The 18,243-nt window shown below is 36.0% G+C and overlaps 1 protein-coding gene across 3 annotated transcripts in view; it reads left to right on the plus strand.

The window, feature by feature from the left end:
• Positions 1-18,243, plus strand: part of DMD (dystrophin) — an 851,798-nt gene that overhangs the window by 567,163 nt on the left and 266,392 nt on the right. For all 3 annotated transcript variants that reach the window (XM_054391265.1, XM_054391273.1, XM_054391280.1), the window contains 2 exons: positions 1,935-2,146; positions 9,922-10,076. In XM_054391265.1, coding sequence (XP_054247240.1) covers positions 1,935-2,146; positions 9,922-10,076 — 367 coding nt within the window. The remainder of the gene's footprint in view (positions 1-1,934; positions 2,147-9,921; positions 10,077-18,243) is intronic.

Consider the following 18,243-nt stretch of genomic DNA (forward strand, 5'->3'; position numbering starts at 1 on the left):
ATGAAAATCTCAGTCATGCTGAGAAAAGCACAGTCCCTAGAGAAGGGTTGCTGGTGTGTCTTACTTAGACACAAGCCTCATGAGGCATTATATACCCAATCCATCTGCAAATATTTTTATTTTTCTTGATAATAAATATCAGCATTTCTTATTGAAAGTAGGTATTATGAAAAATTAATATAGCTGTTATTGCAGTTTTTCTTCTGAAAACTGCAAGAGAATTTTCATTCATCTCTATCCCCTTACTCCCTCCCCCAAAAAGCCCAAACGATCCCACACCAACACACACACTTGCAATAAAATAAAAATAAGTTGGATTTTTGTATTTTTTCACATGGACAGCTGACATAAACAAGCAATTATACTTTTGTCAGCTATGCACCAAAATCTCCAGGTTTCCAGGAATCAAGAGATAACACACTGACTGTCTCAGTCTAAGTGGGAAGGAGCCCAAGTAGTGATTTACAAGAAATAGGTGCCAGTTATTGCCTGTTTGCCAGCAGCACCGTGGAAAGTGTTTGGGCAAGCTGTCCTCTAGACTCTAGACCTGCAGCACAACCCCTCACCTACAGGTTGTAGAGATTTTACTTCAGCAGTTGCAGAGCACTTCTGTTATTCACCCTTCCTGAAGACCACAATTTTTTAGTGTTTGGGGTTTTTTTAAGTATACTTTAAAGCTTACATCAGAAATCCTCATCCAGGATATGGCACAGAAATTAATTTCTACTTTGTGACCTTTGAATACAGCTTTCTGATATAAGGGGTTAGATTTGCTTCAGATTAAATTTAAGAATTTGGGCCTTAGGCTATCCTTGCTTTGCTCTGATTGTGCTTTGTGTTTTCCAGTTCTGTTTCTTCAGTTCTTTTTGCATTTTTCCTTCGATTTGAACATGATTCTGTGTGAGTTTATTCACAGTTTTTCTTCTTAGGCTTGAGCAGGGAATGCTGAAAGCTTTTCTTCTCTTTCTCTAAACCTCAGCTGAGTCCATGGAAAGATTTTTATCCCTTCTTCTGGAAGAAGGAAGAGCACTGATAGGTAGAAGTCTCCTTTCCATGCTGAAGCATTTCTTATCCCTTTAGTCTTTAGCCTGCACCACTCTGAAATCAACCCTGCAGTGAGAGATGTAGTGATGGAACTACCACTCAGTGATAGGAATCTCTGTTGTCTCCTTGAAGGCCTTCCTGTGAATTTTTAATGTAGTGATGCAGTCTTCAAGAAAATATTGAGAACATCAGGGAATACAAGTAAAACGAAATAAAAAATGCCTATTTCTTCATGCAGTGTGCAGATTTTATTGCTTGTGGCATTGTTGGTTTCTTTAGTTGGATTTTTTTCCCTCTTTTTTTTTTTTTTTTTTTGGTCAAGTTTGGCAGACTGGATTTTCTGATGTTTTCATGCTACTATGGAAAAGTCTGGTGCTGGATGCTAGCCAACACTTCTTGTCAGTGATTTTACTGATTATTAAGTTCTCATGAATCATATTACTTTAAAATAGTGCATGAGGCTAATTGTTATTTTCTAATTAACATGAACATGTTAGAAAGTATTTAAGCCTTTGCAGTCTGTTAATATTTGCCTTAATAAATCTTTAACTATTATTACTGAAGTCCCTAAAGGGCTTGCTTCTCAGAAATGCTCAACCTTGTGTTGGTTTGGTAAGAATGAAAGATTATTGCTTTCTCTCAAATATGATCCTGTTTCATGGCAATTTTCAAAGACACAAGCCTGGCATTTTTGGTCACATACGCACCAAAACATATGCTGAGCCCCACAGTGCCATACCGTGTGACCCAGAACAGTTTATTTTTCTCTGTTAAGCTTAACTTAGTTGTAATTGCAGCTTAAAAGAAGATAAAAAATGTTTTAAAAGGGGGGGAAAAAGTGCATTTTTTTAAAGTGACTCAGGTTTTGTTTTTCCTTTGTGTTTCACCAGTTGAAAAGATACAGAGCCAGTGGGACGAAGTGCATGGACACCTCCAAAACCGGAGACAGCAGCTTCATGAGATGTTAAAGGATTCAACACAATGGCTAGAAGCTAAACAAGAAGCTGAGCAGGTCCTTGAACAAGCAAAAACTAAACTGGAGTCATGGAAAGAAATTTCTTACACCGTGGAAGCTCTGAAAAAGCAGAATACTGAGCTTAAGGTGACTACCAGAAATTAAAATACTTATTCTCCAGTTAATTAGATTGGTAAAGAAAATATCCTCTAACTACTGGATGGTGCACATTGAGAACAATATCTTTATCTATTATTTCCCACCAAAAAAAAAAAAAAAAAAAACACTAAGAAATTGACAAAATTAACTTATAAAGCCTAGAGTCTGTGCCACATAATACTCAAATTAAATTGTTTTTGACTTACCAGTTATAACAAATACAAACCAATGTATCAGGACAAGTATTTCTCTTCTTTGCTCTGCAACATCCTCAGTTGCATTGGTACTGCAGACTGGGAAATCTTGTAGTATTGGTGTGTCTGCACTGATAGTGAAGCTTTATAAGTTGTCTGAAAGTAGTTTAGAAAAAGTATATATATGAAGGTATATTGGAAATCAAGCATTTTGTATTTGCCACAAGACAATCTCACCAAGTTCAACACTGGCACTGGCAGGGTTATTAACTGTAAAATCCTGGGATGGCTGCTCTTGTGGTTTTAGCACACCTGTTGTCAAATTCTGGGTGCTAAAAAAGTGCACCTCAGTTAACTCATGTAGCTCAGCTATACCTACAAATGCAAACATGGCCTAACTGTTGCATCAGTTTTTAAGTTTCATGTTACGGAAATCACACTTTGATGATATTCTTCATGAACAGCTTTTGAGAATAGCTGTTTCAGATTAATAATATCTCACTTTCTGCTTGGGGAAAACCAAAATTAAAAACAACCAATTGGTTAGCCTCTTGAAATGGGTCCTGATTCCATGTTGATGGAACATTCACAGGATGTTAGGGGTTGGAAGGGACCTCCAAAGATCATCAAGTCCAACCCCCTTGCTAGAGCAGAACCATAGAATCAAGCACAGATTGCACAGGAATGCATCCAAATGGGTCTTGAAAGTCTCCAGAGAAGGAGACTCCACAACCCCTCTGGGCAGCCTGTTCCAGTGCTCTGTGACCCTCACAGTGAAGTTCCTCCTCATGTCGAGGTGGAAACTCCTGTGCTGTACCCGTTACCCCTTGTCCTATCACAGGGTGCAACTGAGCAGAGCCTGTCCCCTCCCTCTTGACACCCAGCCCTCAGATATTTACAAACATTTAGTAAATCCTCTCTCATTCTTCTCTTCTCTAGGCTAAAAAGCCCCGGGCTCTCAGCCTTTCCTCGTAAGGCAGTGCTCCATTCCCACAATCATCCTGGTAGCTCTCCATTGGACTCTCTCAAGTAGATCCCTGTCCCTCTTGAACCAAGGAGCCCAAAACTGGATGCAGTATTCCAGATGTGGTCCCACCAGGGCACATGTTAGTTAATTGTGAGAATAGTTACACAAATATTTTCTGTTATGTTCTCCTCCCCTGTCCACTAGTTTTTTAATTTCTTTTAAAAACTGTCACTTAAAAATGAGCTGTCTGGTTAAAAATTGTAGACTTAAAACAGTCTTATTTGCACATCTAAATAATCATTAATTGCTGTGAAGAATAGTGGGGTAGTGTCCTCATCAAGTGGTTTTACTGACAGAAAGTCTATATACCTGTATGTGCATAACTGAACGATTGGTCTTCAGCTATCTCCATCATCAGTTAGTCACTGCTCTTCTGATGCTGAGAAGTAGACACAGAATCTGTTGGGATTTTTTGTTGTTGTTGTTGTTGTTGCCTTTTATTTTTTCTTATAAGAAACATAAAAGCATTCATCAACCCATTGTTTTACAGTGGAGGTATGGTTAAATGTTCTCATTTAAGATCATAACGTAAGGGTCATGGCTTGGGAAAGGCAGATTATGGTAAGCAAGGGCAATCACTCAGTAATGTAATGGAAAGGGTTATAGATTATGTATACTGCTGTCATTCAGTATACAGGGCTCCCATTTGTCACTGTCTTTCTGCACAGATAGAGTTTTGGCTTCTGCCCAGTGTTTGGTTTAAAAAAAAAAAAATAAAAAAAGTGAAGGCTTCAACAAATTCAATGTCCCAGTCTGCGAAGACTCAATCAGCCAAAACCAGTTCTGTGCAAGTGTCACCTTATGTCATTGTGTTGGAATGCCTTATGTCTTGAGCACAAATGGCATAAATTGGCAAATAATGGAAAATGTAGTTTTAGAAACTGATTTTATGTCCACTTTTTTTCTACAAGAATATATGAGACTTAGATGAGGTATAGATGAGTATATTTAAAAAAAAAAAATAAAAATCAAGTGGGGCTTGAATCAACAGTCTCTTAGGAGAGAAATAAGAATATGTCCTTCTCCTTCATCCCCCAAGTTACATAGAAAGTATACTAGTACACTTATTCACAGAATGTATCTCTATGTATGAAGTTTTTGAAAGGATACCTGCTGATTCTTTACACTGCTTCTTTAAAAGTTATGATGCACTTGGGCTCTCAGTATTTTCAGCTGTCCCCATTCCAGTCTGGATTCAGTGTGATACGTTGTGTCAAGTTGTAAACATTAGTCTATAATTATAATTTCTCTGTCACAGAGAGTCTATCTTACTCTTCTGTGCCTTTTTGGTGGTATGAGCATCAACAAGCTCTACCCATCCAGTCTTGTTTATTTTCATTTGTTTGTTTTTCCCTAGCCTTTCTCCCTTGAGTCTGGAAAAATTTACTGTCTTGGAGAACATAGGGAGGGTGTCTTTTCTTTCCTTTTTTTTTTTTTTGAGGGGGGGAGGGTTCTTTTTGCTTTGTTTTGATTTGTTTTGTTAGGTTTTATTTCTTCTGTACCAGACTTCCTAGAGGAATTATGTTTGTCTGCCAGTAATTCCCATTGTGTCAAATCCCTCATGAAAGCTTCTCAGATGTGACAGCATCAGATGTTTTGTTCATGCTTGAGATAAGGGATCATGAATCCTAAGGAAAATGGAGTTTGTTTTTTTTTTTTTAATTTAGCAGCCTTATATTTCTTCTGTATAGTATTATCTAAATTGAAGGACCTAGAAATACATCAGATACTCAGAATAAATACTTTCCAGGCTTCTGTGCCAAACACATATATTTTAATGTTGTCCCCTGAATATGTAAAGTACATATGCTGTCTTTTGGCTTGCTGGTACACTGATGGAAATAAAGCTGCCATTTCTATTCATTTGTGTTGAGGGAAAGAGCAAGGTCAGTGTGAGTCTTAAATAAATTCTTCAGACATATTCACTTTGTCAGCTTTGTATTTCAACACAGCTTGGTGTGAGAAAGCAATCACCAAGTGTTCTTCATTTGTAAAACATTATAGGGCTTCTTACAGGCAGCTGAGTAGGTGCAAAAGTTCTCTGCTCTAAGTGAACTTTTGATCAGTGCTTGTGTTAATGTTTCTCTGTTGTTGCATCTTTACTCACGAGTATATGGTAAGCTCAGCAGTACCATTCTTTCCATTATCCACTTTTTTACAGTGTCAGAATAAACCAAAAATCTGTAACTGGCTTGTTATTGCTCAATGATGTTTGTTTCTGACATTTAAAAGTAACAAGATACCATATAGATGATAATTTAAAATATTATTTCCTTTGAATCCAAAATTAATTCAGGGCTAATTTGTTGAGGATTTAAGCATTTATTTTCATTATCTCTTTGTTTGTTTGTTTTGTGTTGTTTGTTTGATGTTAGAGAATTAAATTCTAAGTACTGCAGATGGTTAACTCAGCATGCTGAAGCTTATACATGTATATATGGTATGCAGTCACACTTCAGCTCCTTTCTGCCCCCAAGTCATCTGAACATAGGTTTACACTAAGTTATCAGTATAATTATGTGGAAAACAAACAAACAAGCAACCCCCCCCAAACAAACAAAACCACCAAAGAAACAAACCACCACCCCCAAAAAAAAAAAAAAAAAAAAAAAAAAAAAAAAAAAACCCCAACTAACCAACCAACAAGTCAACACAAACGAAAAACAGCAAAAACACACAAAACCCAACAATCAAAAGCCTGCTAGTAATACCAGATCAATTCATAGCTCCTTGTTCTGGTAGCAGTTAGGTATCTTTTCTCCCTCTCTATTAGTTTAGCTTGGTTGGCCAAACTAAAGAGAAGAAAAGATGGAGACAAGATTTCCTGCCTTTCCACCTATTTCTTGGTCATCTAAATAGGCAGCTAAATAGCAGCCTTTTTGCATCACTTGCTTTGTTGGGACTCATGAGGCCAGGCAACATTCCACTGGCATATACTGGGGGATGAAATTTATGCCCTGGATTTGCGGGTAAGACTGAGACTCTCTTGCTTGCCTTTGGCTTCTTGCAGTGCACTTACTAAGTAATCTTTTGTCACTCCCTGTGTACCAGTACAGGATGAAGTACAGTCTCAGCATTTTGTGGATCTTTGTTATTCCAGGGCTGACAATGTGCTGCTTTGATTTTAGCAGAAAAACTAACAGTCAAGTTAATGTTATTGACTGTGATGCAAACACTGAAAAAGAATTCCTTGATTTTTTTTTTTTTTAAGTATACGGATAAAACATGCTATAGATTTACAGAAGAAGGACAGAAAAAAACCCTGCTTGATTTTCCAGATTTGAATTATATGAACCATATATAATATGTGGGAATTTACATGCCTAGAACTGGGTGATGCTGTACATACATATTGCTATATTTGAACATCTATGCAAAAATTATTTTGGTCCATTGGGCAATCCGGGGTGAGGGGGGGAAAGAAAATAAAAGAAAGCCCAACTGTAATTTCCTTACTTGCTTTTAATTGGGGATCCTTAACTACACAGACTTTCTTCCTCATAACATCCACTAGTGTCTTCTAATTAAAGATAAATTTATACCTAAGTACATTTATTTATACCTAAGTATATTTATTTATACCTAAGTATACCTATATTTATTTATACCTAAGTATTTATTCATACCTAAGCATAAATTTATTTATACTTAGGTATATTTATATATATACTACATGTAAATTTATTTATACTTAAGTATATTTATTTATACCTAAGTATACCTGCATATACCTATATACCTAAGTATATCTGTATTTATGTATACCCAAGTATTTATTAATACCTAAGTATAAATTCATTTATATTTATGTATATTTATATATACACTTATACTAAGTATAAATTTATTTATACCTAAGTATATTTATTTATACCTAAGCCTTAATTCTTCAAGCCTTTTAATTCACTCAGCAAATTCCAGTGCTGACACAGACAAAACAAATAGAATGTCAAAATGGAATTAATCTAATGAAGCATTTTCCTTTAAAAAAAAAAAAAAGATTCTTAAGTAGCTAAGAGCTAAATCAAACCTGAAAGTATACAAGAAAAAGAGGAGGGGAAAAATAATGTCAATAATTTAACTCCAAAAATGTTCATTATAGTCATGTAAAAGCAGATAGCAGGACAGATGGTTACCACACCACATTGTTCTTGGTGTCTCTGCACAGAGCTAAGTTGAATCAAGGCATCCAATCAACAGCGTTGTTGAATTTCCTGTCAAGTGGAAAATACAAATGATTTCTGTCGGGAAAGCTCTCTAAATTCATCATTTCTTTTCTGAGTGATGTGCGAGTGTTGCAATGTCAGGGTGTTAATGGATTAATGTTGAAGTTAATGGTGAGAACAACACTTTTGGAAATAACCCTGTAATGGATCTTTCCATATTTTCATTATGGATGGGAAGGTTTTATAAGGTCATTTAAACTCACAGGGGACTGAGAAGAAAGAACTTCTTTCTGAAGTAGAGTTTACAGGCCTATTAATTTATGATACAGACAAAATGTTATGGTAACTTTGCTTTGCAATGCAGTGAACAACACATCTGCTTTGGCTGGAAATAAAGTAGCTGTATGCATGCCTAATTTTAAACAAAGAGCAAGGTAGAGTATAATAAAGATGGATAGACCTAAATGTAGAGTAGATATTTGATATAAATATCTACAAAACTGTAGGATGTATTTATTTATGGGTTTATATATTTTATGATAGCTGTGTAAATATTAATGTTAATATATGTGTTGCATATACTTTTGACAGGAAAGGAGCTCCATTGGTAGGCTGTTTCCAAATCAACCATCTGCTTATATCTTCTCCAAAGAAACTGTAGTGGTTTTACACAAATTATCACCTCCCCTGACTATACTTATCACAGGAGAATGACCTAAAAATTGTTTAGGCAGCTTCAGCTCAAGCTAATTTTACTGTAAGATGTTCAGTTTAGATGGTTTTCAGGAGATGGGGTTAGTAGCATCCTCCTTAATGTGTAATGGTAGAAATAAAACCTCTTGTTCAGAACAGACACTCAGGTTGCTCTCTTAGTACTTGAGATTATCTGCTGCACTGTAATTGGGTGATCTGCCCTCTCATGAAGAAATAACACAGAAAAGAAAGAAAATGCATGCCTTCAGATTTAAATTACAGAGAGGACGTAGGAACGTTGAAGCCGCTTTTTAACCTCAACTCTATTCAGTGATCAAGTGCATTTCAATCCCAGTCTTACCAAACCAAATTTGTATACTTTCTGAGATGAAACCATGAATGCACAAAATATTAAAAAATTATTTATTTTTACTTAGTATTTAGACTACAAAATCAAGGATTATTATATTTAAGTTTAGCTTTGTGTGCTGAATTCCCTGAGTCAAAAGAAGATTTCAAAAGGTGCACCTCTTTGGGAGAATGAGAGGGGAAAAGAACTATTTTTTTTCTTCACAGACATATTCTGATTTGTGTGTTAAAGCTCAACAATAAAGAGTTACTCTTTGTTTGTGTTGATAGCTTCTAAAGTTTGCATGCAACTTACTGTTTCTATTCATAAATACAAACGTTTTTTCTACTTGCATGGTCCCTTTGATTAGCTAGTTGTAGTCTTTGTTTAGTACAAAAGTACAAGCAGACCATTGATTATCTTTGCTCTTTCATTTTCTTGTTACACATTATGGATTAAATACACGATTTCAATTCACTTCTATGGAAATGTACTCTGAGAAAATACTAAGAAAGATGCATGGGAGCTGTTGGCTGGGAAAATGAGTTTTCCAGATTTCCTGGATTGTTTTTCCAGTGAGACCAGGTGGTCCAGATGGAGAGGAAAAAATAAGAGAAGAAAGAGAGAAGAGAAGAAAGTGGAATGGGAAAAGAAAAAAAAAATGAAAAAAAGAAAACAAGAAAAAAGAAAGAAAGGAAGGAAAGACCAAAATTTTAAAAGCATTTTTACTACTAAGAAGCATAAATTATAATTATATTGATGAGTTTACCAGTGGTATTTTGTTGTATTGCAGATTTAGTGTTGTTCCAGTAGATGGCACTAATTACATAAACGAATCTCTAAAGTAAATTAAATGAATGTGAAAGCACAGGTGTTAATTGTCCAAATCTCAGTATTATTTTAATGTATTAAAAGGGAGAAAAATTATGCAGCACATGTGTTTTCCTTATACTTTCTATTTCAGTATAATTCAGCATCAGAAATAGTGATAGTTTGCATAACGCATAATAATGCATCCATCTATTTGTGTCTCAGGAAAGAATAATCTAATTCTACTCAGTGTTTATCAGTTTGGGCTGTCATGTTTTATTTGGCATTTAGGATTTGATTGCTTGGAGTAGTAGTAGGAGTAGTAGTCCTATGTTTTGTGACTCAAAGAATTTAAATATCTAGAAAGACTCTGACCTTAGTCGCCAATAAATCTGAGGGAGTTCTTTTTCTTTTTTACACTGATGGCTTAAGTTTCTTTCTGTAATAGTCATATAATGTGTGATCACCCTAATTTTATGGTGATCTGAGGTTTTTTTCTTTTTCTTTCTCTCTTTTTACTTCAGCAATTTTCAAAAGAAATACGACAGTGGCAAATAAATGTAGATGTGGCAAATGACATGGCACTTAAGCTGCTCCGCGATTATTCAGCAGACGACACCAGAAAAGTAGAACTGATGACAGATAACATTAATGCAACGTGGGCTGCCATTACTAAGAGGTAAGATATAAATTCTGCTCTCAGATTTGTTGTTAAACTTCATTAGTATTCATTGTCCAGCTTTGGTTGGAGTTTGTGGAAGGATGTAACTGTTGACAACGACATGGCTATAGTGAGAATGGAAAGAATGATGATGACTCGACTCTTGTGGGTTGGTGTTTGGGGTTTTTTGTTTGTTTCTTTAAATATGCCCTTTGATTCTCTCAAATATAATTTTGCTCCCTGCCAATTTTCTTCTGCTGTGACCTGCTGCCAATTAACTTCAGTTGACAGGTTATGTATTTTAAATATTTAAACTGAAGTGTTTCCTATTTCTACATACTATCAGATTTGTTGTTAAACTTCATTAATATTCATTGTCCAGCTTTGGTTGGAGTTTGTAGAAGGATGTAACTGTTGAAAATGACATGGCTAGAGTGAGAATGTATATACTATACTGTAAGCATAGATTTTACTCCCAAAACACATTCATGATTCTGAGTTGCAAAGGCAGCAGAAATCAATCAAACAAAACCCCATCTGCAATCTGGTGTACCTGTATGACAACCTAGAACAGATCGATGGAATGACAAAGAATTTATGGCTGAATTCATTTCTCATCACAATCACTACAGTGATTTTTGAGCCATACACTGCATCTGAAAATGGCAGAGTTTCTGTTGAAGCAGACTGAAAGCAGAAATGTACTTTTATACTTCTGAGGCAAATCTCTAGTCAAGAAAGTTTTTATCACATGCTTGATCACATCCTTGATTACATTTTACAGTCTTGCAGGTTTTGGTTTAGATACCAATTCCTTACTTAAAGTGATCTTTGAAGCTTGCCACCAAGTTATGAATCATGCAATTCACAATCTGTAAGATCAGAACACATTGCAGAATAAAAATTACTTCCCTTATAGAAAAGAGTTTTAAATCACTGCACTTTAGATGAGATATATAAAAATTAAATCAAAGTCACTTTAATCAGTATCTTGGATTAAATTTTATATCCTATAACTGTAACTAGGACTGAATTAGATCTTAGCATAATTTTAATTGAAGTCTCGTAACAAGGCCAGAAAAGTCAGTTTAGTTAAATATGCAATAAATTCAGGGGATTTTCTTGCATACTGGTAGTTACCTGAATCAATGATGTCCACAGGAACTTATTCCCACTTTTTACTGATTTCTTTAATGAAGTTGATGTTCGTAAGAATGAGTCACTTCAACTTCAGAGACACACATGCAGTGATTTTTTTGATACATCTGTGGGTGCTATTTCAATCTAGACCATGAGGAAGTAGTGCTCTGGTGACTCAGTGACCTCTCAGTGATGTATAAACATATTCCAAATAAAGGTCTTGACCATTTCTCCAGCATTTTAGCAATAACTTTATCAGTGTTTATACATGTCTTGTGTGCCAAGAGGAAATATTCTGCTAAAGGTTTTGATTTCTTTTCTCAATGGAAAATTGGTTTCCATTTTCCCATTAATTTAAATGGCCAAATTATTTTCTGGGTATTTTCTTCTTAAAAGAAAAAATAGGACTGTCTTACATTGTTTTCAAGTATTTTTACTCCAACCTGTATTTATTATCAGAAATGTGTGTTAGTGTGAAAAATGTGAAACCTCTTTTCCATCAACCAGATTAGTAAAACAACAGGCAAGGCAATAAAATTCCACTTTGCCTGTTAGTAATAGTTTAGCCAAAGCAAGTATTTTAATCATTAAGGCAACATCTGCCAGCTTGTGTTTTGTTTTGCTTAAGTAGATTTGCAGCTGATTGCTGTGTGTTTACCCTTTGCCTTACTGTTCTGTTCTATAACACTGAACTGTAAGGAATAATATTCTAACTCCTTTAACAGCCAAATTGGTGAGTGCTTGAAGGTTGCTTCACTTTTTTTTCTCTTGCCACTTTTTAATTTTTACTTTTGCTGTCGGTACTGCAAAGATACACTAAAAAGCACATGAACTGATCAGTTAGGCAAAAGCCAGAGTGACTTCTACACAGATTTCTTCTCTTTAGAAGTAGAGAAGTAACTATGTTATTCAGGCTGAGGCAATTAAGGAGAAAGCAATCTGTATTGTTTTCATTAGCAAAAATAAATCTAACAGATGAACTAAAGTGTTCTCAAGAGGAAAAAAAATACAATGAAAGGAGCAACCACTACAAACTTAATATGTATACAAATATTTGTTACAGTAGCATTAGATTACTCCCTTTGTTTGTGGGCACTCTTACTTTATGTGAATTATCACATGAAGCCTAAACACTTACAGTTATTCCTTTCCAGGGAACCCACCAAGTGTGTTTAAATTTCACTCATTTAAATATTAAGGTAAAAAGGGATTTAGATCTTTCTAAAGTGGAGCATATATTATAACAGGAATTATGTAACATACTCTGAGAATTGATTAGGACTTCAGCTCATCACTGTCTAACAGGTATCTTCAAACATTTGCATCTCCCACCAGTTATCATGCTCAAGTTCAATGGAACTCAGGCTGTACAGCTGGTGTTCAGAGGTTTCACTGCTTAGGATGCTTTTTTTTTTTTTTTTGCTCTTGAGACAAGATACAGAGCACACACACCAGTCAAAACATAAAAAGTAACTTTTTTCTTCCCCATTAGAGGATCTGGGGAGTGAAGAGTCAATATATGATTCAATTTATCTTGTGATTTGTTTAAGTTGCAGAGAGTTAAGGAAAGGAGTAGCAAGGACTTGAGCTCTAGACAATCTGTTTGAAAGGTTTGAGTTGCCAGCTCCTGTATTATCCAAGAGTGGTATGAATTCTCTAATGCAGGCAGTTGTAGAGCCACAAAAATGATTAAGGGAGTGGAACATCTTCCTTATGAGGAGAGGGAGTTGGGGCTCTTTATCTTGGAGAGGAGGAGACTAAGGGGTGACCTCATGAATGTTTATAAATATGTAAAGGGTGACTGCCAAGAGGATGGAGCCAGGCTCTTCTCGGTGATGCCCAATGACAGGACAAGGGGCAATGGGTAGAAGCTGAGGCATAGGAAGTTGCATGGAAACAGAAGGAAAAAAAAATTCACTGTGAGGGTGATGGAACAGTGGAACAGGCTTCCCAGGAGGTTGTGGAGTCTCCCTCTCTGGAGATATTCAAAACCCTCCTGGATGCGTTTCTGCATGATCTGGTCTAGGTCTGGTCTAGCTCCTGCTCTGGCAGGGGGATTCGACTGGATGAGCTTTTGAGGTCCCTTCCAACCCCTAACAGTCTGTGATTCTGTATAAACACCTTGATTTTGCATGTCAGTTGGACAGTACAATATGCAAAAGGCTGAACAAAGTAAGGTTGTAAACAGTACAAAACTACGATGCGTAACTGTTTTTTGTGACTCCATAACAGTAATTATGTGTGAAAAAAGTCATCATCTTTTGTCTTTGAGCAGCAAACATTTCCTTGTCAGGGGCTGCTTGTTACAAAAATACACTTGTAAGAATATACTTTATCTATACACATTATTTGTATGTATGATTTTATTGCCTGCCTGGAAAGAGCTTGACTATTTTGACTGCTTTGCTTTCTGGCACTTGTGGAAGCAATCACATTTGTTGGATTTGTTGAATTGCATTCTAGGTGAGAAAAAAAAACACATTTACACACCAGCAACAGTCAGCAGTGTGAAGTGTGTTAAGTCTTACTGAAGATTCATAGTTGGTTTAGGCCTAGTAGTGAGACCATTCTGGGAGCCATCTCTGAAGAGTTTATTTGCTCATTTGGGCTTGGACTACTGAAGTCAAGAAGGAAAGAATGTTCTGTTTTAAAGAACATTTCCATCTTCTGGGTTCTCCAAGGAAATTCAACCCATTCCTTTTCCTCCTTCTAATTCTTTGAAGGTTGTTTTTTTCCAACAGAAATGATTCTATGACTCTATGAGCTGCTAACATAAGTTCTTCCTAAGCTGTCACATTCCTAAAATGAATATAATTCCATGCATAAGAAGAGTGGTTGTAGTTCTCAGTGCAGGCACACTGTCTTTAAGCACAGTGAAACCACAGACAAATGTAAGTGACCATGGGAACCTTGCTTATATGGAAACCTTGTTTACACATCTGTGCCAACAATTGCTGTCCTGGCTAGAGACTAAAGTGGTTTTGTTTTCTTTGTACCATTCTGTTGCTATTTTAAGCACAAGAGCAGACCCTCAAAAAAGGACTTCTCTGGCAATGTTTAGATGATAATTGTTGGTTTGTTTTTTTTTTTACTTAGTTAAATATCATCCTTTAATATATGCATAACTAAAAGTACATCTGAATAGCCATTAAGGGCACAGAGGTTGTTTTATGATGACAGATAAGAGAGGTTACCCATTTGAAAGACATTCTACTAACTGCCTACACTCAAATATTTATGTACAAAATATAATCTCAATATTATCATCGTTAACATCAATTAATGTTGCTTTGTTATCTTTTTTTTCTTAATGCCCCTAAGAATTATAAATTTTCAGCCACATGTAGGGAAAAAATTTAAAATACATACATAAAAATGACAGACAGAGCTACTATAACTAGAAGATCATGAAAGTGATCTTAGATGCTTGTATTCTACCTTTGTTTCTACCTTTGTTCTCCACTCAACTGCCTGTACTTTTTGTGCAGTAGTGACACCAACACATAAATCCAAGATGAGAAATCAAGTGAGGGTACTGAATATTTGTGGCTTATTGTGTGAGAGGGTAGTCTTGGATGTGCAGTGCTTTAGAAATGCTATTAGGATGAGCTGAAAAAACAGTGTTGCCCAGAATTATGATGTGTTTCAGCATTTCCATCTCTGTGAATATATTCTTGTGATTTTTGAGAATTTTTTAAAGGATTTTATAAAAAGGAAAAAATTCTTGAGTTATTTCAGGAGAAGGTAGAATCAGTAATACAGTACTTTACTAAAAGGATCTATGGATCCTTGTCTCTTCAGGGACATATTTCCTAAAACTCTTAAAAGCAGTGTGGATAAACTTAATGTTCCCACCACTTTAATAGACACATCTGCAGGCACCTTTATCACTTCCAGAAAGGCAATGGATCATCTGTAGGTCTGAGTCAAACAGACAAATACAAATGACCTCACAGAGAAAAGTTTTCTTGTTCTTAAATTAACTGGGGGGTGGAGGGGTGGGGTTTGTTTGGTTGGTTTTGGTTTTATTTTGTTTTGGTTTGTTTTTTTGACCTGTCAGTTCCACAGATGGCTTACTGAGATGTCTAAGACACCATGAATTCAGCTGATTGACAGTTTAGTGGTGTTGGTTGTTAACTCAAATGTTAATGATTTCATTATAGATGATTAAAAAGGAGGACACCACTGGCATCTTGCGAAGAGCAAGTTAATACTTAAAATACTGAGAGGAAGTTAATAATTAAAACTAAACAGCAAATGTGAAAGTAGAATGTCTACAAGACCATTCCTTACTGCTTAGACAGTTGCTCTACTTTTTTTTCCTCATTTTTGGTTTATATTTTGGTCTTGAAGGAAATAGAATTCTGCTTCTTTGTTCTTGTTTACTGTATGCTAAATGCTGTTTATTCCTTTCTGCCGAAATTGAGAATGGTTCTGATGTTATAGCAAAAATCTAACTGGACAAAATCATTACATAGTTTATGGTACAAGATTCTACAGGTAGAGCTATTTCATGGATTAGTTTGAATTAGAATCAAAGCTTAGTATGGGCATTCCAAGGAAACACTCCATTTGAAAAATCTCACTCTTGCATCCAGAGGAGGTGCAGGGAGAGCAAGGTACTAAGGAAGACATAAGTAAGGCTGGTTATTGTGAGAGGAAGAACAGAAATGTCCATTTTTGTTCTTCCTCCACTAGGAGATTAAGACAAATGTGTTGTTCTTAAAGGTGAGGTTTTCCTAATTAGAATTTTAGTCTCTTTGAACAAGAACGGAATCTAATGCCCTGTGCCCTGAAAGTCCAACTTTAAATCTATTTCCTGCAGATAAATTAACAAACTGTAGCAAGCTGATTATTGCTCTCATCCAAAAGCTTATTGCAACAAATGAATGTCTTACCTTTCCTCTCAATAGACCTCTTATCAGGCTTTGTGTCCTTTAAAACAAACAACTGAACAGATTAATAAAGCTGATGGACTAGCAGAGTGCCAGCAAAAAGGAATTCGACCTTAGCTGTCATTTTTAGTTTGCATTATTATTCTTGTTTTGTATCCCCTGTGTTTTCTATAGATTTTTAATTTATTTTCTTTCACAGCATTGCCTTGCTATTGCAAGCTTTGGTGCTTCGTGATTGTTTAGCTTCTGATCAGCTGCTGTGCAGGCAGTGTAAACTTCCCCCTCACTGGTTTGGCAATCGTGCTTGAAACTGAGAAGATAATTCAGTCTGCCTATTAAATTTTTTAGTCTCTCTTTGGAATTCGCCATAGTTTGACAACAGTGCTGCTTGCCTTTTGTTGTCTGGTTGTATTTTAACTGTGAATGACATTGTTTATATAGGAACTCACAAAGAATTTGACAGATGATGAGTCATTATCATTCTGAGCAGGGATCAGTGGCACAAGAGGCTCATGGCTGTCACCAAGGCAGAGACATGGGGAAGTGGCAATACTGAGAGCAGATGGGCAAGCAACAGAATTAGCAGTGTAATGTTCTTGCATGTCCTAAAGTAGGGGTGGTGAAAAAAGATTAAGGAAAGGAGAGAGTGAGCTGGTAAATCTTGAGGACAGAGCTTTTAAGGTGTGTATGGTACAGCTACATAGAAGGGGAGATAGTAAGTAAGCAAGGAATTTCTGTAAAGGAAAAAAATCAGTTTTTTCCAGTATCAATCACATCTTGACCAATACCTCAAATTTAACTTTACTGTGTGCATTCCCTGTAGAGCTATTCCCCAGCTCCAAAGCATTGCATCTCTTCTTGCAGCAAACTGTTAGAAACATTATCTCCTGCAAATGATAAGAAATAATAGCTCTTGGAATTATCACTCCAGCTGGCATATCTGCAGGTTCTTCCTTTGTGCAAGATACATAATCAGTTATGTATCTGATGCATATCTGCTTAAGCACAATAGTGCCTTGTGGCAATGGTCCAATTTTGTTGTTGGTAAAGAAATAAATTTAAAATAAAAGTATTATTATATCTGTTTAAAACAAGCAACATATTTTTGAGGCTCCATTTGTTCAGTTGACAAACTATAAGATAAAAACAAATTTCTTGAAATTGCCTGAAGTGTCAAGCTTGCAATTCCAATTCCCACTTTCTGCATTTTATCTTAATAGTATCTTATTTTCTTCATTTTATTTGTCTTGGTTTATTTCCTATTATTCCTGTGCTTTCTTGTTTTTTAAACTAATCTCAAGTTAAAGTTGAGTCTCAGTGGTCGTTTTATTTTTTTTTCTTTTAATTCAACTTGGAATCATTTTTGTACCCCACAACATGACTTGTCTGTGCTGATTTTGGGTAACTTTTTGCTTTTAATATTTGAAAGAGATTAATATTGAAAGAGATTTTAATATTGAAAGAGATGCTGCTGATTATTATCAGAAATGGTAAACAGTTCTGAATTTTCCATGAGTTCCTGGTGCTTAGAGTATGTCTCAGCTATGTTAATTAACGGCTCATAGTGTCTATTGCTTTATTATGAATCGTCACAGAATCACAGAATGTTAAGAGGTTGGAAGGGACCTAAAAAAATCATCTAGTCCAACCCCCCTGGCAGAGCAGGATCACCTAGACCAGATCACACAGGAACACATCCAGGTGACTTTTGAATATCTCTGGAGAGGGAGACTCCACAACCTCTCTGGACAGCCTGTTCCAGTTTTCCATCACCCTCACAGTGAAATTTTTTTTTCCTCCTGTTTCCATGCAACTTCCTATGGCTCAGCTTCCACCCATTGCCCCTTGTCCTGTCATTGGGCATCAAGTACCTTTATTGATTCCAGGAGAGTCGATCTATTTTTCTAGTAGTCAACCAATAATTTTTGCTGTGTGATTTTACTCCAAATGACAGTAAGCGAATCTTCCAGTGCTGTCCATTCTCTTTGTTCCTGTGGGAGCACCAGCAGAATAGACTTGTTCAAGTAAGATAAACCATAGTTCAGATCTGTCTTTGGTGACAGATTTTATACTGTGCTGGCCCCTTGGAGCTGTGGACGCTTGTCACTGTTACTTCCTTACATACTGGGGAAAATAAAAGCAGAAGCATG

The sequence above is a fragment of the Indicator indicator genome, chromosome 1 (genome assembly GCF_027791375.1).
Source record: "Indicator indicator isolate 239-I01 chromosome 1, UM_Iind_1.1, whole genome shotgun sequence".
Classification (NCBI taxonomy): Eukaryota; Metazoa; Chordata; class Aves; order Piciformes; family Indicatoridae; genus Indicator; species Indicator indicator.